At 50.9% G+C, this 23,102-nt stretch overlaps 1 protein-coding gene across 12 annotated transcripts in view; it reads left to right on the top strand.

The window, feature by feature from the left end:
* The window catches only part of DAB2IP (DAB2 interacting protein), a 146,314-nt gene that overhangs the window by 77,723 nt on the left and 45,489 nt on the right, over positions 1–23,102 (top strand). The window contains exon 1 of one of the 12 annotated variants that reach the window (XM_065035524.1): positions 1,245–1,420. The exons of 9 other annotated variants lie outside the window; for them this stretch is intronic. Coding sequence is in view for 2 of the 3 variants with exons in the window: in XM_065035520.1 (XP_064891592.1) it covers positions 22,313–22,425 (113 nt within the window). In the remaining variant the exon portion in view is untranslated. Of the gene's footprint in view, positions 1–1,244; positions 1,421–16,401; positions 16,523–21,846; positions 22,426–23,102 lie in introns of those variants that run through there. 2 more of the 12 variants (XM_065035521.1, XM_065035520.1) reach the window with 2 other exon arrangements.

Raw genomic sequence — 23,102 nt, 5'->3', positions numbered from 1 at the left:
GTAGAAAACATCCTTGCAATTCCACCCCACCACTTGTCTCAATAAACACACATCCAGAAGAACAGCCAGTCCTCGCTGGGCGCTCTCCTGATGAGCCCTCGTTCGGAGCAGATGCTCTCGCTGCCCGTTCTCGTTAACTCAGGGAACGGTACAAACAGCTGAGACAGATGTTCTGACCATCCTCGGTGTTCGTGGTCATCACCAGAGCAGCGGATCCCAGCACGGGTGGAGGCGCTGCCTCGGGGAGGACGTGCTCGGGACGGGGCAGGAGCAGGGAGCTGTGGGAACTTCGACAAAATACTCAGAGTTTCGTTTTCTTTTATTTCTGTCATGTGCCAGAATTTTCTCATTGACAGGGTGAAGTAAAATCTGTCGGGTTGAGGCTGTTTACCAGGTCATTGTGAAGTATTGTAATGTTGAGATGCAGTGGAGATGAGATACATATGTTGCTGTCAGGGAGTAGGGTTTATTATCACCCTGGGTATGGCTAATAGTGTAGGTTTGGATTTCAACAGGATTTGAGCAGAATGTCGGTTAATTCCTATATGCCTGCATTGTGTACGTATTCATGTGTGCCTGGGCCGTTTTATTCTTTAAAATGTGTATTGTAAATACCGATAGAAGGAGGCTGCCGGCTAAGCTGACAGCATTTACAGTTTCAGCTTTAAAGATTAACTGCCTGCAGGAAGCAATAAAGAGCAGAGCTGCCCGACGCCGGTGCAGGCGCGTTGACCCGGCAATGACAGGTTCGCAAACCCGCACTCCCTGATGCGTCGGCCGGCCAAGGTCCCTGGTTGGGATGGTGAACACCGAACGTTGGGAAGTGTTGGGAGCCTCTTACTGAGTAATTGAAGCGGAAACCTGAAAATGAACCAGAGGCGCAGACAGAGGAGCCTGCGCTTCTGTGCAAACTCCTTACCTGTATGTTTGCTGTGCTGCACTAATTATGCATGAGGAAGAGAAGTGCTAGATGAAGTTTAATTAGGAATAAGCTGCTTTGTCATGTAAACCTGGAGTGCAGCGCAGTTTCTCCAGCCTGGATCGCAGCCAGTACCTGCGGGAGCTGCTGGGCAGGAGAAGGGGCTGCAGCAGATGCCTCCTCTCCCCGCAGCAGCCTCAAGGAAGGGTTTGAATTACAAAGGAAGGGAAAGGGTTGAGCTTCCCTCCCCCCCAGCTCCCTTCACAAAGGCCAATACTCAGTTTACTTTAATAACCCCGCTATCAGCTGCAGAGGAAGTCTGGCAGCGCGGCCGGAGCGGTTTGAGCGCCGGCTGCACCGACACGGCAACGAGCCGCCCGAGCGGCGGGGACGGCAGCGCGGGGATGGACCCGCTGCGCTCGCCCGCGGGCTGACTTTCCCGGACACCTCAGAATCCTTTATCCATCCTGATCTTGTTTCTCTGGCCTGTGGAAGCTTTGGGTAAGTGTCTGGTAGTTTTCCGCTTTCTTTTCAGCGGTTCACTAGGGTTTGCCAAATTACAATGGAGCTGCAATGACAAAGTATTTCCTGCACTTTCGTGAGCTGTTCTGGAAGTGGATGATCCACATTTGAAAAGCCTCTAGAATCTTTTGAATTCATATTCTGCTTTTTAAAAAGGGCCAGGGTGCAGACAGGGAGAAAACTGACTTTGCAGCACGTTGTTACAGCTGGTGGGGGCTGCTGGGGCTACAGCATCTTGCAGCGCGTTGGATTTTCAAACACTGGGTTGTGCTGCCCAGCGATCTCCCGAGGTCCGTCCGTCGGGTCAGGGTGCAGATGTTGGTGCTGGTTCCTGCGAAAGCAGCCGGTGGGGTTCGGGGGGCTGCGCCTCCCCCCAGCCTCTGTGTTCAACCATCCGCCGGGAAGAGGAGCGTTCAGCCCTTTCTCGGGACATTCGTGGGGAGGGAAAGAAAGATGCAGGAATCAAATGGTAAGACGGTTTGCTCGAAAGGTGTTTCCCCCAGGCCCTGATACCCCTTGCGAAGGGCTGCGGTGATTTGGGTTTGTGGTGCGCGGGGCGGTCACGGTGCTGCATGCAGAATTAGTAGATTTTTCAAAGCGATAGTAGAGGATCTGTATGACTGTATGATGTGTATGACTGTATGATGTGTATGACTGTACGAAAAGAACGGGCAGGGTGTGTTTGCACGCAGTCCCGGGTGCGTGTAGGCGGCTGTGTCCATGGTAGGAGCACAGCAGAGCGAACTTTGAAGGGAGATGTACTAAAACTTATGTAATGGATGAAACCGAATGTCCTTTCCTGACGTCCCTGCAGTGAACCTGAAAAGACTAACCCTGAAACGAGTTTTAAAGCTGTCTTTGTTAGTCATCCTTTCTGTAATTTGTTTCTTTTCACGTTTCATTTTGAGTAAAAGGCCGTAAGCTGGTTTCACTCCCCTCCGCACTCCTCCTCTATTGTTAGTCTCTCCCAGCTTCCCGTACAATTGTCCAGCTCCGCTCTTTTCAGAGCCCAGTGGAAAAGGATCTTGTTGAAAAGAAAGAAAGAACTTCAAATTAAAGCCTGGCAAGCATTTGTGTCCTCATTAGGCTTCAGACACACTTCCCCATCTCTTCTTCCCCACAAGTAGCAGGGTGACCAGTATTGCTTGTAATACCTTGAGCAGTGGCAGAACCCAGCTTAGTCATTCGCTATTTGATAATTGCAGCAAATAATAATCACAGTTTGAAAAGGAAGCTTATGTATAATAATCTGTACAAGTAGGAACACCTGAATATAACAAAAGCAAAGAATTCTTGCATAAAGACAAGCCTCATTCAGACTTTAGAGCTGATGAGCTGCCCCAGCAGTGACATTGAGCATCTGCCCAGTCGTGGTCGGGGATTGTGACCCGTAGGGTGTAAGGAGAGGAGTGTGCAGTGAGCCAGAAAAGGTCAAGGCTGTGTCTATATATGTTCTTATTAAATCGTAACTTGATGTAGCGAATGGTAATTAACAGTCATATTAATGTTGAGGTAAACTGATAGGACTCTCCTTGCTTCCCTTTGACTCACAGCCATCCTGTCACTCATCTTCACTGAGCATCCCCGACGGAGCAGGGCTGGGTCTGGATGGTCTTTGGGGACACGCAGCCGGCAGAACACGTGGTGTGTGGCGCCGGGCTGGGCTCCTGGCTCCCTCCTCCTCCCCATGCACCGCAATTAGCCAGAGGTGTCCCTGCATGGCCGCCGTGGGGCTCGGAAAAATCGCGTAGACTCTTGTGAGGCTGAGCCACCTTCTGCAGCCTCGTTAGTGACGATATTAGAGCAGGGAGATGTGAAGGAGCGGCTGGAACAGCGGCGCTGGAGGCGAAGGGGAGCCCTGGCTCGGCAGGAGCCGGCGCTCTTCTCCTCACCAAGCCCCGGAGCTCGGGTCGCTCCCAGCCCTGTGCCCGGCGGGTTTAACCCAGCAGCTTGCCCGGGTTTTTGGCCCTGGGGTACATACTTGGGAGGCTGGGAAGGTAGTGAGTGGGATGAGAAAGCACTCCCTGATTTCATGAGTTTCCTTCTTGCTGGGAGTGTCAGGAATAACACCTTTTCTTATTTAAAAGGCTCCCTGAGCTTCATGGGGAATTGTACAGAAACACCCCCTCTTCTTGGCTTCTCTTTGACTTCCACAGTTGCAGAGACCTGCAATTTGATGACAGATTTAATAATACAAGATACAATTCTCATTTGTGTTGAGAAGAGCTATTGAAAGAATTTGGAGTTTTATCACCTAGGATAGCAAAATGTAAAAGCCTTGAGTTGTTCAGTCCCAATTTTAGGTACTTGAAACCAAATTGTTAAGACTTGTTGAGCATTGATGTCTGCTGGAGTGGTGATAAACGCTGGGCCTAAGCTGCCAGTTGCTCCAGTTGTTCGCTGTGTTAGACATACAGGCTTATTTATTTTCCACACTGAAGACGTGTTCAATGAGGGTCTCCCTGTCCCCAGCACTGGTTCCTTCTTCCACCCCTTCCCCATGTAAGAATTTTCTGTCTTTTTTTTAAGCAGTCATCATTTTTTTTTCCTCATGCTTATCCTGCTGAGCTGCTTCCCTTTCCTACCAGCGAGATGGTGCTCATTGTTCTCTAATTTCAGCAGACAGGAAAATACCCACCTTTGAATTCTGTTGCCTGCCCCGTCCCCACAGCTGCTGCTACCGATTGTCCGCCGCTCCTACCCAGACCCGCTCGCTTTGTTTTCCTGCGGGTAGCTCTGCGAGGTTATTGTTTTTGCAGGGATTTTATTTCTCCCTGGCAGCCCAGCCCGTTGTTTCCTATTGACTCACGTCACCTGTTGTTGGCCTCTTCCCGTCCCGCACATCACGGCGGTGGGAGATGGAGACGGTGGCTGGACCTGGGGCTTAATGGACCCTCACACCCCACAGCAGCCCCACGAGAGCCCGGCAGAGGGTCCTGCACCCGAGCTGGGTGCTGTCGCCCACTGTGGGTGTTGGAAGGTGACTTGTCCCCTTATGCTCCCTTGAATGCTCGTGGCAATTACCCCGGTACTGGGTGTTCACATCTGAGCTGTAACATCAACATGAAATTTCATCACCTAGGTTTCAAGAAAAATAAACTGTGGCTGGACTTAAAACATAGCGGTGAGGAGGAGTAAGGGAGAGAGCCTTTTATGAGCATGGAGAATATTTGTAGCTAAGCAACTAACATCAGCAGGAAGAACAAATCAAAAGTTTGAGGGCTCTGCCTGCCTGCCTTCGAGGGTCAGGAACTATATTTTCCCTTTGTTAACAAGATTGCTTTCCTTTGAAACATCAGCTGTTGGCTGCTGCTGGAGGCAGGGCAGTGTGAGATAGACTGGGAGCTTGTAGCGGGATGCCGGGCTAGAACCGTAAATGAAAGGACAGAGGAGATAAGCATCTTGCCACAGGCCATGGAGTGAGTCAGGCCTCCCAGCAGCTTCCAGGAAAACGCACTTGGAAAGTAATGTCTAACACATATACAACATTTTGTAATTACTCCAGTATACGTCCCCCTAACAGCTCTTCCAGGTGGCAGCTGTGGACTATATTCCTGTTTCACAGATGGCAAAAGTTGAGAGGCTGGATGACTGTAGAGTGTCAGTTTGAGGTGATGATTCTCTGTGGCGTCGCTCATTTTACATATTTGTACAGTTCCTGTTGCCTGGGGCACCGATCCCCATTGCTATTATTGCAACACAGATCCGAGGCCTATTAGATAGTCAGGCTTTATTTTTGACAAGATATTGTGCTCTGTTCTTCACTGGGTTGCATGAGAAAACCTCGAAGCAAGACATTTTACTTTAAAACATGTTTTATTTATAAAGAGGAAATTTCCCAGAAATGCCAATGGGAATGGCAGCAAATCAAATCCCAGCACGAGTTTCTCGATGGGACTTCTTGTTTTAAATACCGTCTTACAGCCTCAGGGTATTTTCCATCTCTGCTGCTTCCTCCTGCTCAGTCCAGTGCTGGTTGGAGCTGCCGCTCCACCCCGTCCCGCAGCCTCACCGATCCCCGTGTCCTCCACTCCATCCCGCAGCCTCACCGATCCCCGTGTCCTCCACCCCGTCCCGCAGCCTCACCAATCCCCGTGTCCTCCGCACCGCCACCTCAGCCTCACCGATCCCCGTGTCCTCCACCCCGTCCCGCAGCCTCGCCGATCCCCGTGTCCTCCATGTTGCCACAACATCCCTCAAAGTCCTTCTGAACCAAAGCGCTGGAGCCCCAGATGCTGCTGAGCACACGGCTGAGCTGCACCCTCAGTCCCGGCCTTAAATAGAGTCAGGAACCCCAGAGACCTCTGAGCCCTCATATCGCTGAAGTTGGTGTTAATTATAAAGCTGAGTGTATTAAGGCCAGATCTCCTGGTATTTGTATGGAACTGTATTCCTAAGCCAGATTTATTATTTTAACGAGAGGAATGAACTGTAATACAGGCTAACCCATATGGTCTTGGACTTCTAAGACCTGTCCTAGTCCTGGGCAGCGCTGTGCCAGAACACGCTCCTCAGCACGACTGGCCATGTATTTCAGGACTTTATGTGGCGTTTTTTAAACTTTTCTGCCTGTAAAGCTTCCTGTGGCATTGAACATTTCAGCGGAGTTTGAAAAAGTGTGTCTCAATCTTTACGTGTTCGTGCTCTTTATGTGCTGACCTCTATTCAGAGCATCCTTTTAAAGACGATGACAAGGATATAACTTTTAGGAGGCAAATGGCTGGGTTTTTTCCATCTTATTTACTGATAGAGCTGTAAGCCTGGCTGATGGTGACTGGAGTTACTCAGCTGTGAAAAGCACTTAGGGGTTTGAAAGCAGAGGGTGTTTGTGTCCATTAACACCAGTGTTCGCAACAGCCCAGCTGGGTGGCAAGTCCATTTAATCCCAGTCCCACAGCTGGGCTCTGACATGCGCCTGAGCTGGCAGGTAGAGATTAAATGGTTATTGGGTATGTTTAGCAATAACACCATGCCAGCATGACAGTAAATGATTTTGGGGCCATTATTAATGTTAGCATTCATTCAGGATGGATTTTATTTTTCGTATTAGGGAAACTCTTACTTGTAGAAGTAATGCAAGTACAGTTCAGAAGCACCGCCAGCTATTTTACAAGAAAATAATAGCGTTTGTAGGTGTTAAGATGTTCTGGAAAGAAAAGGTATGGCCTGAGTTAAGAGAAACCCAGTGCGTTCATGTAGAACTCAGCTCTTCTGTTTGATGTTTTTCCTCTCCCACCCACCTCGGAGCGAATCGAGGTGGGATCCGATCTGATCTGATCTGACCTGATCGCAGGAGCTGAACCGCTCGGGCTGGTTCCCGCGGAATTCCCGGTTCCTGCTCCGTCCAGACCGCAAAACGCTCCCCGAGGCACCGGTGGAGGTTCTGAAATGCTTCCACAAACACAGATAAGCGCAAAGGTTGAAAAACAACCGCTCGCGCTCACTTTTCTCCTTGCCTGGTTGACAGTATTTAGTTCAGTTGGCTTCTCTCCGTTTTGTCAGTACGACCAGCCCGTGCGTCTCTCGCTGCAGGAGAAGCACAACCCAATGCTGGCAGCTGCCAGAGCTCAGACTACTTGGCCTTGTGATTTTTAAGTAGTTTCCATATTGGCAGTGCCCCCATGGTAACTAATGTTATTTATTAATTAATTGTTGGAACTGCAGCCAAGCACGCATAGCAGCCCCAGCCCGTTGCTGCTGCGTGCTGAGCGAATCCGAACTGAAAAGGCAGCTGTTTGTGTGGGAACGTCTCCAAGGGCAAAAGGGGAAGGAAAAAGGCAGAACGGTGAGGGACATTTGGTCATTTTAAACAAAAAACACTGTTTCATTGAGACGGGGTGAGCTGGGCCCAGCTTTCCTGGGATACCCCCAGCTCCTTGAGGTCTGAGCTTTTCAATGTCACTTTGGTTGTAGTTACAAGCCAGAGTTGTTGTTGTTGTTGTTTTTCCCAAAATCGCATCCTCTTGTCTTTAGTTTAATTTCCACATTTGATCATAGAATCATAGAATGGTTTGGGTTGGAAAGGACCTTAAAGATCATCTAGTCCAACCCCCAATGAAATAGCCCTGTAATTAAATGTTCTTTAACAAATCCCCGGGCAGGATATCTCATGACAAAAACCACTCTGATTTTATGATTATTACTAATGCAAGGTAATGAAATGTTTGAACCCCCATCAAGTGTAACTCAAGGGGTTAATCATTTAAGTTGAAAAATTAGCTCCATCATTTCTGCTCAATGGATCTGCTCGATGCCCTGTTACGTTCTTGACTGTTTGTTTAGACCTTGAGACTATATTGTCCAGCCTAGAACATACAACACATATAAATGCACATATGTTTGCATGAGCTTCTCTGTGTTAGCACAGTATGCTTGGTTTCCTGGCTGACCGGGCAGTTAGCAATAGGTTAAATGCTGGGAAAGCTGAAGGAGAACGATAGGCTTCCAATGGCTGTGAAGTCTGGCTTGACAAACCTACTAAGCACCTGACTAAGAAAAGCAGAGTAAGCCTGAAAAACATCTGAACTTGCTGAAATGTTCTCACGGAGAAATATTTCTGCATCTTCAATTTCAGCTACGCAAAAAGGCAACTGTGTGCATCAGCCGGACGATCGCCCGTGTCCCGCCGAACCGGCCTGGCCGCTGGGGCTCTCTCCCCTCCTGTCTCCTGCTCTGACGTGTGTGAATGATTTGCAGACCCCGCCAGGCTGGGCCAGCTCGGGGCACATGTGGCCACCTGGGCTCTGGGAACAGGGCTGCGCGGAGCCGGGACCGGCTCAGCCGCCAGAGCCCCGGTTTAGACATCGAACCATCCTCAAAACTAGGTCAGCTGGGTATCAGAATCTGCGCTCGCTGGATGTTCTGCTCTGGGGCATCTGAGCCCAGGCGAGTGAACGGCGACTGTGCTGTGAGTGCAGGGCAGCGGCTGCGTCGCACCGTCTGTCCTGCTGATGGAGATGGCGACAGCGGAGCCCTTCGGGAAACCAGGAACCAGTAAAGGTTAAAAGCAGTCATTGTTTGGTATTTAGAGGCTTTACAGATAAAATTGCACGTCTCTGGCAGAGGACATCTGCAGCAGATGCAGATAGCCAGGGAATGCAGTTACATTCTCGCTAAGCAGCAGGCTGTGGGATGGGGGCATGGCTGGCAGAACGGGGGGTGCTGGCTGTGCCCCAAACCTGGGTGTGCCGGAGCAGCAGACAAACAGACCCGAAACAAGGTGTAGGGGAAGGTAAATCATCCCAAAGAAGGACTTTGGAGGCCTGTGCCCCAGTTCGTGGCCATGCTGGAGGTGAAGCTGCAGCAGCACATGTCCCCAGCACCCCCGGAGCAGGATGGGTCCCGCACAGCCCCCCCTGGCTCTGCACCCTCCCCGGGCAGCGATCCCGCCCGTCGGCAGCTCTTCCTCGGGCAAACACAGCCCTGTCTTCAGCAGCCAAGGAACGGGAGTTTCCCTGGTGTCGTGGAGCACCCAGAGCTGCTCCCGGGGTTCAGGTCCCTCACTGAGGCTCCGTGTGGGCTCTGCGGCGGTGCTGAGCTCTTCCAGTGGCGGTGGAAGGGCCCTGCTGCACAGACACGGCCCCGCGCGGACCGGCAGGTGTGCTTGGGGTGGTTCTGAGGCCGTGGAGCGGTAAGTTCAGCTGGAAGGGCGGAGGGTTTGGACTTGTTAGTCTGCATGTGGCCGTTCCTTTCTTGTGATCATCCTTCACCCTGTCTTTGATCTGAGCTCTGCTGTTTCCTGGAAGGCTTCCAACATTCTTGGTGTAGCTGTGAAGCTCCTTTTTTTTCCCCTGCGCAGGCCACAACCCTCAAATTGAAGAAAGACGCTGCAGTGATGAGGTGGGACTGTTGTGTATAAATCCATTTCTGGATAAACACGTCTGACTCCTTCAGACATTCCTGATCTCTCGTTATTCCTAGAACAAGCGCAGAACAGGCAGCGGCAGCACGAGCTCCCACGTTCAGCTCACAGTTTGACTCAGTGCCCTGTGGAAAATCATCCCTATGAAGGGCTCAAGCTGTGATTTGGGTACAGATGTTCAATACATTGAGAACTTTTGGCGACCCTGGTTTCCAGACTGACATGTCAGACAGGTTCAGGTGCCAGAAGCACACTGGGAAGCAAGGACAGGCTGGGGAGCGCTGCCAGGAGCCGCGATGCGCTCGGACAGCGGGGCGATGGAAGAACCGCAGGGTGGCCAGCTAGACGAGGATGTTGCTTCTATTATAAGAAGGACAACAGAAGTGTCGCACCCTGCTCCTGCTTGGAGGGTTAGAAGCAAAAGAGAAAAGGCTTCTTTCTCTAGGGGTGAACAGTCACTTCTCCCTCCTCCAGCAGCCGCCTGACACCAGATAAGTAGCTGTGAGGTGATTCATAAAAAACTAATTTATAATTTGCCAGAATATAATCCTATTTGATCAGTGTTATTCAGTTCCTCTTTCTTTTAAAATTCAGTGCACTTAACTGTTCTACGAGGGTTTATGAATGTTTAAAAATTGCTTTGTGGTCCCTAAAGTAATTTGACAAGTCTGACAGCTATTGATTAAAAACCTGAAATTATTCAGACTGTAGGATGACTTGGGGGATTAGATAGAAAGTTTTTTCAAATGTGAAAGGAAATAAGATGTTGGAAAGTAAATATGTTCTTGAATATTTTTGAAAAATCCATTACAACTGTGAAATTAAATTGAAATGAGATACTTCGTGTGGAGACGAAGGAAGTAAATGCTGGCTTCCCTGTGTAGGCATGGGGTGGAACCCACCATCCTGGTCCGAAAATGTTGCCCTGGAAGGCGCTGGGGAGGGGGTGTTGGCGCGGATCCCACCTTGGGGAGCCCCGTGTGGCTGCTGGGGACCCGCTGTGCACCCCGGGGCTGGATGCCGAGCAGGGGCAGCTGTGGGGCTGACGGGAACGTGGCTGTTTTGTCCAGTGTGTCTGTTCCTGTGAGTCGGTGGGACAGGCGGGAGCTGGTGGAGCCTCAGCCCGTGGGTCGTCCTCATTTGCTCTCCTTGTGCACGGGCTCTCTGGTAGCGGGAGCAGCTCTTATGTAGATACCTCTGTCTCAACTTGTCCTTCTCCAGCAGACCTCCAGGAAGGGTGTCCAAGAACCGGCTGTACATCTTCATACATGCCAGCGACTCCCCTAGGAAACCATTAGACCAGCCGGGCCATTTTCCATATGGTCAGAAGGGACCTCTCGTTCAGCAGATCCAGACCTGTTACTGACAACCAGGTTTTAAAATATCCTCCTAAACATATTTTCTCCATCTTAACATCACACCATCCCATGACAAGCAGGTCATGGTGGGCTTCCCCAGCCTGTTACCCCAGCGGGTACCACACAGCCCTCGCTCATCGCCAGTAATTCCAGTTTCATTGGCATGAGTGTAAACCACGCGCTCAAAAGCCTGACTTAGGGGAGTCCATACAGTGCAACATGGAGCTCGTACACGGGATCCCCAGGCTGTGCGTGGGACTTTAAACCCTTGTGCTACATGTGGCCCTTAGTTATATTTCAGGGGCAGCATTAAGCTTTAAAAAGATGAGTAGAAAGAAAGGGGACCTTCAAATGTAGTTACTGCCAGAGAATACTGGGCACCGCAGAGTTGTCATTCTGCAGCAGACAGGGATTATCCGTAAACCCCGTACCTCCAAGTGGAGGACAGTCGTAAAGCCGACCCCAGGCGCACTTTGAACTTGGCTACCTCTGATTAATTAAGTTTTTCTTTCCTTGAGCCTGATTTTGTACTTATGCCCAGAATGAAGGATTTAAGTTAAGAAACTGTTGAGAAATTGGAGGACAGCTCTCATCCCCTTTCTCATCGCACCCCCATCCCTGCCACATGCACGCACACGTGGGGAGTGGAAAGTCAGTCTCCAAAGGCATTCCTGGCCCGGGATTCTTGTCATTCTCCTGCAATTGCACCGCTTTCCTTTTGGATTTTCATTCCTGCCAAGCCTGAAATGTCGGTGGGGCATGGCAAATGCTTGGCTAATACTGGCCATGGGTCGCAGGCCAGCGTGGAAGGTGTAATAGTGATTCTGCATTTGTATGGAAAGTGGGAAGGTATCTTTCATTCACTCGTTTAACCAGAGAGCTTTCCGGGAGGTTTAAATCCATCAGTGGCAGAGGCACAGCTCTGCCATCCGGGTGCCGGGGCTGGGGGGAGAATGAGCCCCCGAAACATCACAGCCCTCCTCAGTTAATAGCTTTAATGATGCTAATATGAGTTCATTAACATGCTGGTATTTACAGCCTTCTATATGGGCAGGGAAACATTGAATAAAACATAAAGAAACAAGTGCAGGTACAGTGAAAACACGGGATTTACAGTTCTTGGTGTCTGTGCAGCGACTTGCCCAGCGCAGGAGACACGGGGTGTTTGATGGGACCATCGGGGATGAGAGGGGCTCCCACACCACGTTTTATAGCCCTTTGTGACATCTGAGTGACATTGAAAGGGTTATTTCTGGGCTGGACAGGACAGTGGTACAAATCCCTCTGCTGAGACAGACGGACACTGGCTTTGGCAAGTCCATCACAGCACAGTTAGTGATAGGGAGAAGTGCAAATACGAGGCAGAATGGCTGAGCATCTTTTTTTTCCTCTGCTGCTTTGGTGACCGCAATAGAATTGTTTTGTTTTAGAGGGAGTTTTGTAGAACATAGTTGGGAATTTGCTATTACCAACCAATTGAATCTGCTCGTGTCCTGGAAAGTCGTTCGACCACCACTTTCCTAATGTGATTGTTGCGGTTGGCGTGTTCTGTGGGCCCTGGTGCTACATCCCAATAAATGCTCAAGGGTTTAGAGGGCGCTGGTTTTACATGTGTAGTCAGATCTAAAAAAACTTGTCAGAAATTATTCTGCTGATCCCTTAATTAGAATTCTTTAACCCACTTTTTGGAGGGGAAACAGTTGTTTAGAGTAATGAGAGAGTACGTTTGATTGAAGGATGTACAATAATCAGCCCAGAATCTGCTCTGCTGCATTGTACAGAATTAACTTATTTCTCTATATTTGTTCATATTCAAAGCATAAATAATTCAGCATTTTGTCTCTCTCTGTGAATGCGAGAAGCGTGCTTGCTGTTTTCAGATCAGACGGAGCAGTGCTGTTTATTACTCTGATGTTGGGGGATGATTGTTGCATATTTCATATCACCATAAATAAAGCCCCCGGTGCTGTGTTCCCACTCGTGGGACCGGCACGTGGCTCTGGCGCGTCTGATCCGCAGCGCCGAGGTTTTGCTGGCCCAGCGTGGGTCAGGGCACGTGGCACCTGCCTCGAGCGGCGTGTCCAGCGTCCCCCACCTCCCCCAGCAAAGTCATTTGTGTGACACAGGAGCACTCGGAGACTTACACCCCGTGACAAAGCAAATACTGCGAGAAGTAAAACAAACCTCATTAAAATAAAGTGGCTGGATGATAAGGCGAATGTTTAACATACCTTTTAAAAACATTTTTCTTCTTCTTTGTTTTATCTTACTAATGCCTTTTAAAACTGCCTGAAAGCATTTTGCAGTAATTTCCAAAGTAGCTGGAGTTTTTAGCGTTCTTACAATGAGCACTGCACGTTTCCGATTTTAGTGGGTTTATTGCAAAGTGTGGGGAAAATACCGAGCAGTGGGTATGTGGGCCATGCCTATTATTCCTAATTATAATTAAAATTTCTTCAAAGTACGGCATAAGTGTTAGAGCGTCCTACAGCGACGGTCCCAGGTGTTCTAGTTTGGGTCCATTCTCTGCACATCTGTGCAGGATTTTGCTCGGCCGCCTTGCTGAACTCCAGCTTATCACCCAGCGCCGTCTTCCATTTTCTCCTCTAAAATTCTTGTGCATTTTACTGAAGACACTTGCCAGAACACAGAGAGCGAGGCACTGCTTGGCAATGCTGAAAAGCAAGGGAGAAAGAGAGCGCTTTGTCTGTGAGCCATTTGCAAGCCAAGATGCTCCCGCTGGGTCACATTCTTGTTCTCCCAGCCTTGGCATGGATCGTCTTCTTTTAGTGGAGTCCAGTGTTCCCAAACTTGTTGTAGCGTTTGCAGCAAGATGGGATGGTCTGGATGCAACTGGAGCACGGCAGCGTCCTTCTGTGGGAACACGAGAGTCCCCCACAGCTCTCCAGCAACGTGGGACGGACGTGGGAGACCGAGGTCTGTGAGAGGGTCCATGTCATCATCTCAGGGTGGATTGGACACGTCCTTCTCGGGTGACTCCCCCAGTTGTCCCCACTTATGGCACTTGGCTGTGCCCCACGGAGCAGTCTCGGTGCCCGAAGCGCTTTCAGCAGGAGCTGAACTGCCTGGGGTGCTCCAGGAGCAGCGCAACCCCCCAGGGCAATGGAATGAGCACCGGTCCTCAGCACCGACTCTTCCTGGTCACAGTTGGTTCCTGTGGCACGCGCTGGGTGGTCACAGCCTGACCACGGCGTGGCTGGGCAGCGGGAGCGTGCGGAGGGACAGCCCTGAGGAGCAGCTCCACCAAAGGCAGCAACGCCGCACAGTGTTAAACAGATGTGGGTCAGAAGCGCTTCAAGCCCCTTCCTCTGCTAGAGCAGAGCCATTTGCTTGTTTAGTATTCTAAACGCGGAGCTAATAACTATTTTTGTCGCTATTCCCATTTCTCACGTACGTATAAAACCTCTGTTGACGTTGAGCTTGACAAGCCGGGCTGCAGTTACGATGCCAAAAATCTCAAAACTGTCATGGAGTGAGACAAGGACAAAAGAAAAAAACAACTTAGATAAAAGGGCTGTGGGCTCAGAAATGCTGCATGTGGCACACGTCCCAATCCTCAGAGAGACCTATTAATTTACATCATGGAAGTCTTTATGGCGCACAACTCAAGTGGCTTCCTGGCTCCATGTGGGATCTCATTGGATTGATGAAGAAGCTGCTTTCACACTTCTACAGGCAAAGGCATTCAGAAGCATTTTTGTTTCTTAAAGTGTGTAAGGTAATAAAGTGTCTAAGGGAAGCCACATGTCAAAGGCAGGCCTTCTGTACTCAGAAATTGCACGTCAACCTAATGCGGGTTTTTCTTTTATTGCCTTCTTCCCAACAATAGTGTTCAGACTTAGATGTATTAATAACACTGTGTCCTGTGCTGCATCCTTGGTGCTTTGTGTCTGAGCAGGGAGACGACCTGGGTCAGGCTGACGTGAAGTCACAGGCGGGTATTGGCACAGGCGTTTGGGTTTCCACCCCCGGCTTCCTTCCAGCTCTTGTTTTCCTTTTGTGAAGACAATTACATTGGTCCTTATTAAAATAAAAACAGAAGAGGGGTAAAATGATTCATCTTTCCAAGCAGCTTTGCTAAGGAGCAGCATTAAATCAGCATCGTCGGGAATGTGTCTGCTTAGGAAAATACGCTTTGTCCAGGGGGCTGGGCTGCTCAAGAGGCCGCGTCCTTTTTCAGCTGGGAGGGCTCAAGCACAACGCTGTGCTGGGGACCGGTGTGTCTGACTGGGACCAGAAGACGGGTGTTTGCCTTGATACCGTCGCCCCGGGGGGCAGAGCCGAGGGCAGGGTCCGGCTGCCCCCATGGGGTGCCCCTGACCCATGTGGGGAGCAGCTGCTGCAGCCCCAGCTGAAGCTGCCTCTTGCCAGGGACTGGGGTGGCACTGTCCACCCGCTCTAATCTCTATAAAAAAACCAAAACTGAACTAAAAAAAAACCCTTAGTCAAAAATCTAAGTTGTTATCCTGTGATTTGCAGACAGGGACGTGCGCGTTGGGGGCACTTCAGAGACGGTGCTCGGCAGCCTTTCCGATGCTGTCGATATGTGCGGCAGCTAGCGGGGCAGCTGGATTTGCAGAGCGTAGGATGGAGAGCGCGGAGCGGTGAACCCCCATCCCTCTGCACCGGGGAAGATGAGCTGGTATTATCCATGGCATTACCCCCGTAATCAGCCAGCCAGATCCTCATCAGTTGTGCTTTTCTCAAGTGCCCAAAGAAGTGAAGAAATCGTGGGTCATTTTTCTCGCTTGGCAATGGTTTTAATTTGTCGGAAGTCTGTGTTCTACCAGTACTGTCCCTGTCCCGCCCCTTCCATGCTGAGCGTGCCAAGCAATCTGAATTGTCATCTTCGTGCTCTGTAGATGAGCTATGACTGGAGATTATGGAGTGACTTAGTCCCAGAATGTGCTCGGTTACTCATCAACAGCCGTTGTCCGTTTGTGTAATTCCCGTTGACAAGCTGATCGTTTCCTGATGGAAGGAGAGCCCTGGCCGCAGGCTTGCGCACAGCCTGGCCCCGTGATCACCCTCCCCGTGGTCACCGCCACTGAGACCATTCCTGGGGTGCGCATGTCTGGGTTTCGGGAGCTGGCAGCGTTTGTCCTGCTCTGGACGATGAAGTCAGTCAGCTGCAAATGCAGCGCGGGCAGAGGAGCAATCCCAGCGGGCTGGGCATGGGAAATGGAGCTTTTCGCCTGACCGTTCACAGGCGGGATGGACTGAGAAGGCCAGCTGCTGGGCACTGGAGAAGTGGCACTGTATGAGGTCCCCTAAGGCCATTGTGTGGCCTCTGCCACCCTGGCCAGCAGCCGGGGCAGGGGACGCCTGTCTGGGGGGCTGTGGCAGGATCCTGGCACAGCAGTTCTGCCAAGAGCTCCCCTTTCACCCGAACTGCTCTGGGAGCTTCGGCTGCATCACCAGCCTGTGCCCAATTTGTCCCCTCGATCAACCCTGCTCTACCTCCGGCCCTGGAACAGACATCAGGACATGGTTGTGGTCAGTCCTGTCAGGGAAAGGAGAGCTGGTACTGTCTGGGGCCACACAGTGTGTACTTTTAAAATGGCTCCAGTTGTTTTATGAAGCCGCTTTAGGTTTCAATGCTGCTTGTGCAGGACCGGTGACTGCAGTGACTTACAGCTCTTGTTCGTGATGACAAGCGGAAGGCAGCTGGGACTGGTTGGGCTGGGCTGGACTTTGCTTCACAGTGTTTACAGGGCTGTTGCTCATGTGGGAATTAACCTGCTGCTTTCATTTTTGATCTGCTGAAATGGTATTTAAAGACATGCGGCCTCTCAGTTGTGAGGCCGGCAGGGAGAAGAGGCTCCTGCCGCCGGATGGGAGGTGAGTGACCGGGTGGGAGGTGGTCGGGACCCAGACACGCACCCTGTGCTCCTCCTGCTCCTCCTGCTCCTCCTGCCCACTGCAGCGGGAGCCCAGCAGGCTGTGCCACCCCAGGGGTCTGTCTGTCCCTCCGCCCCTCCGCAGTGGGTGTGCTGCAGGACGCGCCGTCTTCCTGGGCAGCGCTGGGTTTCTCATGGCTTTGACCGGGTCTTGGGCAGGAAAAGAGGTGGAGGGAAGCAGGAGAGGAGGCAGCAGGCGGCTGGGAACGGGCAAGACTGAGGGCAGTGGATGTTGGAAGGGAATTTGCAGAGCTGGACCCCGGAGTTCAGCCTCGTGCTTTGGGTGGTTCTGGCACAACCCTGCCCCAGCGTTGCCCATTCCTGAGCTGCTGGCTCCGGAGAAGCTCTGCGGGGTCCGTGTGTGCCTGCCCTGTCTGGCGGGCCCGGCGGAGCCGTGCGGAGCCGGGGAGCTGCGGCGGCTCACGCAGCGGGATGGAGGCGGCAGCCCCGGCCGTGGGCAGCGCAGCAAAGCCCCGCTCGGCGAGCAGGCTGAGCTTTATAGCCACTTAAACCTACAAATCTGTCAGCTGCCTCCCCGAGTGGAGTAGGTTCTGATTTACCGATTTACAGCTCGTGTTACCAGAGTAAATCACTGTGCTAACAGCCAGCTGATGGGAGTCCGGCACCTCCGCAACCCGGAGCTGGTTAAACTTGCCGAGCGTACGGGTGATGTTACCCTGGCTGGGGGGCTTTATGGCCCATCATTCTCTGCCCCTTCTCTTTGCCTCATTTCTCATCAGAGAAGGCACAGAGCCCTTTACAGAGAGCATCAGCCACGTGCGGCCGTGGACACACACCCCTCCAAAACAGAGTCCGGTTTTAGCTGTGATGGTGTAAATCCAGGGCAGCCTCACCAGCTCAGGAGCAGATTGCAATTTTGTTAATGAGAACATACGCTGGCCCCATGTATTCCCGGGGATTTGACCTGAGCTTAGCATCTGTCACGATAAGAAGTGGTTTAGTGGCGCTGGTGCGGCGGCAGTTCCGAGGGTGGGCAGCGGCACAGGGGTCGCTGGCTCTTCCCTCTTGCGAGTTTCATGTTCCAGCAGGGGAAGAAAGAATATTTGTAGAAATCAGCGTTTTAAGAAATGAAATGCAAGAGCAAAATGTAAACCCTGACTTTCCAGATCAAAACATGCTGAATTTTCTCAGAACTAAGTAAACTGGGATTTTTTGTTTTCTGCTGTGCAGATTTGACACTTTGGAGCTGGGGAACTACAAAGCAAAGGAAAACCTCCCAGATTCTGTCTCTGTAAAAATTCTGCACAACACACCTATCAGTGTAAAATACAGCCATTTTGGCAGTGAACATGAGCTGAAGTTTAATTTGGTTAATAACTGAGGCAAGTTAATCCTGTTCAGGCAAGGATCAAACCAGTTTCAGTGCATCTGTGTCAGTGCTTTGCATCTGTCTAACTACATCGATTCAGAACAACTTGGTTACAAAAGGAGGTTGTTCCTCCTGTACTGGAGCAGGGCTCTGACCCGTCCCCGTCCGGCTCCGTTCCCGTCCCGCGCTCCGACGCTCTTGGTGAAGTTCCCCTCTGGCTCCCTCGTGTAGAAGACAAGGATGGAGATTTCTGTGTATCTGCTCGCAGAGCTCGTTTGTCTCTTCATGTCCCATTCAGAAACTTGTGTTTCTGGTCAGAAAGATTGAGTGGGTGTAATTTCACCTCTCAGAGAGAAGTAAGTAATCAAACGCTAGGAAAACTCATGTGGGTTGACCTCTCTGTTTGAAGTTCATATGTTGGTAATGACAATTAGGGGTTTCTAAACTTGTTATCTTTATCACAAACCATGACTCTGGTTTACAGTAGAATAACCGGTGTTTTCATCTCTGGGAGCCACATCCTATCCTCAGTCCTGCGAAACTGTAACTACCTTTCAACAGCTTTCCCAGACCCACAGATGTAGCAGCTGGGAAACTGAGGCACAAGAAAGGAGTGTGACTGCACCGACCCTGTGTAAAACAGTCGAAGCCTTTCGCCAGGCTGTACTGCTCTAGGAATCACTGTCATGCTCTATCAGCTCTTGCTATACAGAGACTTAAATGAAATAATTTCTATTCCATTGAAGTAATTTTCAGAGATTAATTTTTTAGGGTATGGGCATTGATTCCCATGTGCCCGTGCCGCCCTCCCGCAGCCCCGTCCAGGGACCGCTCATTGTCTGAGCCGCAGGAAAGCTCACCTGCCCTAATTTATTGAAAAAAATTAATTTTAGGTTTAAAATGGGGCTGTCATTTATGAACCCCGTTCAATCTGTTCTTCACTCCTGAGTCTCCGCTCTGACCTTTTCCATATCTCAGGTCCTCTGGGCTGTACGCTCTGTTCATTAGTTAAACTTTGGGGAGGGAGCAGCAGGTGTGGGTTGCGGATAAGGACTGCACGCAGGCTTGGCTCTGTGCTTACCCACACACCCCGAGCAGGCTGCGGCTCTCATTTAATTTAGGGCAGTGCCAGCATTTAGACTTTTTTTTTTAAGACTTTTTCCACAGTTTGTAAGCTTCAATAACAATTTTTACCTCATCTCTGGAAGCAGCTGTCCCTGGCATTGCGTGCAGTACGCAGCAATGATACCTCACTTCAAAAAATGAGCTGGGGAGCTGCTGCAGCGCACCCGGTACCACAAAGTTTAATTCCAAAGAGGGTCCCGGGGGTCGTGGGGGCTGAACAGACAGGTCAGCCCTGGGTTAGTCAGGAAAGAGGATGGAGAGAGCAGTGAAAAACAGTGAGGTCACCTTTAAAATACCTTTCCTTTTCCTGCCTGTGTGCTGGGGTAGGTGGGGACAGCAATGGGGGTTTGCGAGCTTTCCAGCGCCGGTGGCTTTTCCTGAGGTCCTGTTCTCTCAGGCGTCGCTGCGCGGGTTCTGCAGACACATCTTGCTGCCTGGGGACCAGGGGGTGTTTTAGTGTGGATGTGGCTGTTTGCAGAGGTTGGGCTGGGTGGCTGTTAGTGGTTTCTGTGCAGAGCCCCCCAGGGACCGCGGGGCTGTCGGCATCCCTGCGCGCCTCCTGCTTTGCCCTCACCCCTCTGCGTGCAGTGTACAACAGCGCAGAACGCGCTGTGTCTTCACGGGCCTGTGTCTCCTGCAAGCTGCCCGAGGCGGAGCCGAGCAGGGGCTGCCCAGGATGGATGGATTGCCTGCACTTACAGCGCTGAAAGCCACGGAAAAATCATCGGCTCCATCGGTGTGAATCTCTCATTCCATCTGAAAAGAAGGTTCTCATGAGAAGGATGCGCTTTATATCCCTAAAAGACACTAAAATCTATCTGGCTAGAAGGCAGATAGCAATTGGAAGAAATTAGCTTTATATCCTGGTGCCATCTCTGGGTAAAATACAACCAAAACAAACTTTAAAATGCTTTGAGCTTTTCCTCTTTTTTTATTTTAAGGAAGAGTACAGCAGCAGCAAAAGAACATTTTCCTAACTTTATTCCGATAGTAAACTTTTCATTGATTGGATGTTGTTTTGTAAGAACATCATTTTGTTTAAGAACATCATTCAGTCTCTGAAGTCAGCTATTACCTATTAAACTGAAGCTATTATATATGCCAATATTGTTAGACAGAAGGACAAATCAAAATAAAATGGAGTTGAGATGCTAAAACATGTATTTGTGTTTGCCAGGCTGGAAGTCATACCCCATTGGTACCCCGCGTAGTTTGGATTTGAAATTCAAAACTTGTCTCCTGCAAATGCTTCTTGGCTCAAATTGTCATTGAATGTTAAGTAGTGTCTCTAAAGCGAGACTAATAGCACAAAATGATATTGAATGTTTGCAGGAATGGGACCTCACAAAAAGGTTTCTGAAAATCTGCTGCTAATAACAGTGTTACATTTTAAATAAAACCTCAGAAAAGATGAGTGGCATCTCGGTAAAGACAGGTTTCCCATTGATCGGGATGACGTTCCTAGCGGAAAGTCTAATGCTTGCTCAGGAAAGCAGAAAAGTGAAGCTAATTACAAAGAGCAAAAGAAATTGGCTGGTCCAGATCCACTGTCCAGCCGCAATGAAATACGGGGTAAAAGGCAGCATTAGTCAGAGGTTAAATATTCCTCAGTGTAAATACTATTGGATACGGTGCCTGGTCTTTCAGAAGCGCTGGATGTCAATGCTGCAGCTCGGCTTTTGTGACCATCGAGCACATTTAATGAAGCAGGTGAAGAAATCTGTTCATAATCTCTTGGTTTAACCTGGTCATTGTTCCTCTGGTCTGCAGGGCCTGGCTGGTTTTTGTGCCCTTCAGCTTCAGATCACCTGTGTGCTGGAACTGAGCTGAGGGACCGAACAAACGCAGCCAAGGTGACGGCTGCTCTGTGGTTCCTGGAGGCCACTGTGTGGACATGCAGGTTGATGGAGGAACGTTGGGCGTGCTGAGAGCTGATTTAACGGTACCTGCAGTGACATCCGTACATTGCTTGATGGTGCCACAGGTTGTAGTTCATCCGTGGAAGAGTTTTTCAGAAGAACCCCACAACAATGGCTGTGCCCAGCCCAGCGCTTGTCACCCAGTGACAGCCAGTGGTGCAGTTACATGTCTTTTTATGTTAATTATGCTGAAGTATGGGATTGTTTGAACTTTCTAAAATAAGTGTTTCTTAGGACATTAACAGGCATTTTGATTTGAACTGTAAGTGTGGAATAAATCTGGATAATCACAGTCCCTTCCACTGCTAACTCTTCAAGGTTGTCAGGGAATTGGTTTTTTCCCAGTGCTAGACAGCATGGTCATAAAGCCCCAGCTTCGCACTCAATAAAAAGCGAGAGACACCTGGGTTTAGTGGCTCAGGAAGGTAAACACAGCAGGAGTTTGGGAAGGTCGCTGCCCAGAGGGCTGGCAGCGCGTTACCCTCGGGAACACGAGTCATGGGCGGAGGTGATGGTGTGAATGGATGTGCAGCGGGACAGTGACCCGAGCTCCTGGGGGCTCCACGTTCGTGTTCCTCGATGTCCCGATGCCTGGCTGGTGTGCCAGCCCTGCCCAGACTGCCTGGAACTGCAGGTTTGGGACAGGGGAGATTCGGCTGGGCAGTTCCCAGTGAACAGAGCTCTTGTGCTGGGGCTTGCTGGTCTCTTCCGTGTCGTCTGGCCGCAGCAGTGGAGCTGTGCTGGGTCCCCACGTCAGCTGGAGCTGCTGCGCTTCCCAGCACATCTGGCTTCCTGCTGGAACGCCGGCCAAAGCACATGCCTGTCGGGTTCTGTACTTCCTTCCAGATTGCCCTAATAATGTGTCTGAACGTGCAACAGAAAGTACTCCAGCGCTGGGCTGCACAGAGAACCCGGATTCTCTCTTCTCCCGCTGCCTTCGGTCTGTTCCGCTCTCCACCCACTGCAACTGTGAGGGCTCGTTCCAAAGTTCACGTTCTGCAGTTTCGTGCCTTGCCAGGAAGATAAAAGGCTTGGTAAAACTGTAACTTGACCTTCGCGTTTTGCCGCAGCGAGGTAGATAAGGCGCTAAAGGAAGTACGGAGAGCAAAACAGTGATGGCTGCGGAGAAGGGGACCCCACCAGCCACGCGCTGCCCACTCAGGACCCAGGTGCGCTTTTCGGGAGCTGCCGGTGAGCCCGGCCTGGCTCTGGATTGCTGACCAGGATTTCAGTCTGGCGTGCACCATATTTTTGCCCAGCCGCACAAAGGACCCTGTGCTGCTGCTGCTGCTGCTGCAGATTTGAGAACTAAAAGATTGACCGAAGCTGCCTGTTAGTATTTTTGGCTACTCCAGCAATGTATCAAAAACCTGACGCTGGGTTGATGCTGGTGCCCTACTTTATAGAAGCCTTGAAAAGCAGATCGAGGACAGCGAGCTTGTCTCTCTGCATGGCACCTGCCAACAAAGGGTGAGAAAACTTCAAACCGCTGGCGGGGTAAACGAGGGGAGGCAAAACGGAGGTTAAATGGGCTAAATGCAGAGCACTGTTTGCAGACTGCGAGGGGAAGGGTCTGTGTGTTCTCAGCTAGGGCAGCAAGGTGGGAAATGCACCGACCGGCTGTTCTGCTCCAGTGTGGCTGCTGAGCCAATGCCGTCATCCTCGGGGCGCGGGGGGACTGGTTTACCCTGGAAGGAAGAAAAGGACCCCACTGGCCTTAGGTGGCAGACAGTGCTCCTTATTATTCAAGCCCAGCAGTAATGCTGCCAGTCCTTGACGTTGTCTGGATCCTTTGGCAGGGGGGGAGTGCCGTGCCCACCTCTGTTTGAGGAGGAGAGGCACGTAAGTGAGGATGTGCAGGGAGCCGGTGCCAGAGCTGGGCAGGGAACCTCTGAATTTTGACCCGTTTGTCAGCACCGTGCGTGGTGGTGCTGGCTGGAGGGATGGTGATGGTCCGGCTGGGAATCCGGCTTGCGAGTCAGTGGAGGAGGCGAGGCTGTGCCTGCTGCCCCGGTGAGACCTGCCTCCCTCCCCTGCTGTGGGGAAACCTGGAGTGTTTCCATCAGGGATGTTTACCTTTGTTCTCATTTTCCCCTCCAACGCTGACCGCAGTTGCAGCCCAGGTGCCTGCGTTCTCCCCCGATCTG

The sequence above is a fragment of the Columba livia genome, chromosome 19, assembly GCF_036013475.1.
Source record: "Columba livia isolate bColLiv1 breed racing homer chromosome 19, bColLiv1.pat.W.v2, whole genome shotgun sequence".
Classification (NCBI taxonomy): domain Eukaryota; kingdom Metazoa; phylum Chordata; class Aves; order Columbiformes; family Columbidae; genus Columba; species Columba livia.
This window is presented reverse-complemented; position numbering and strand designations above follow the sequence as displayed.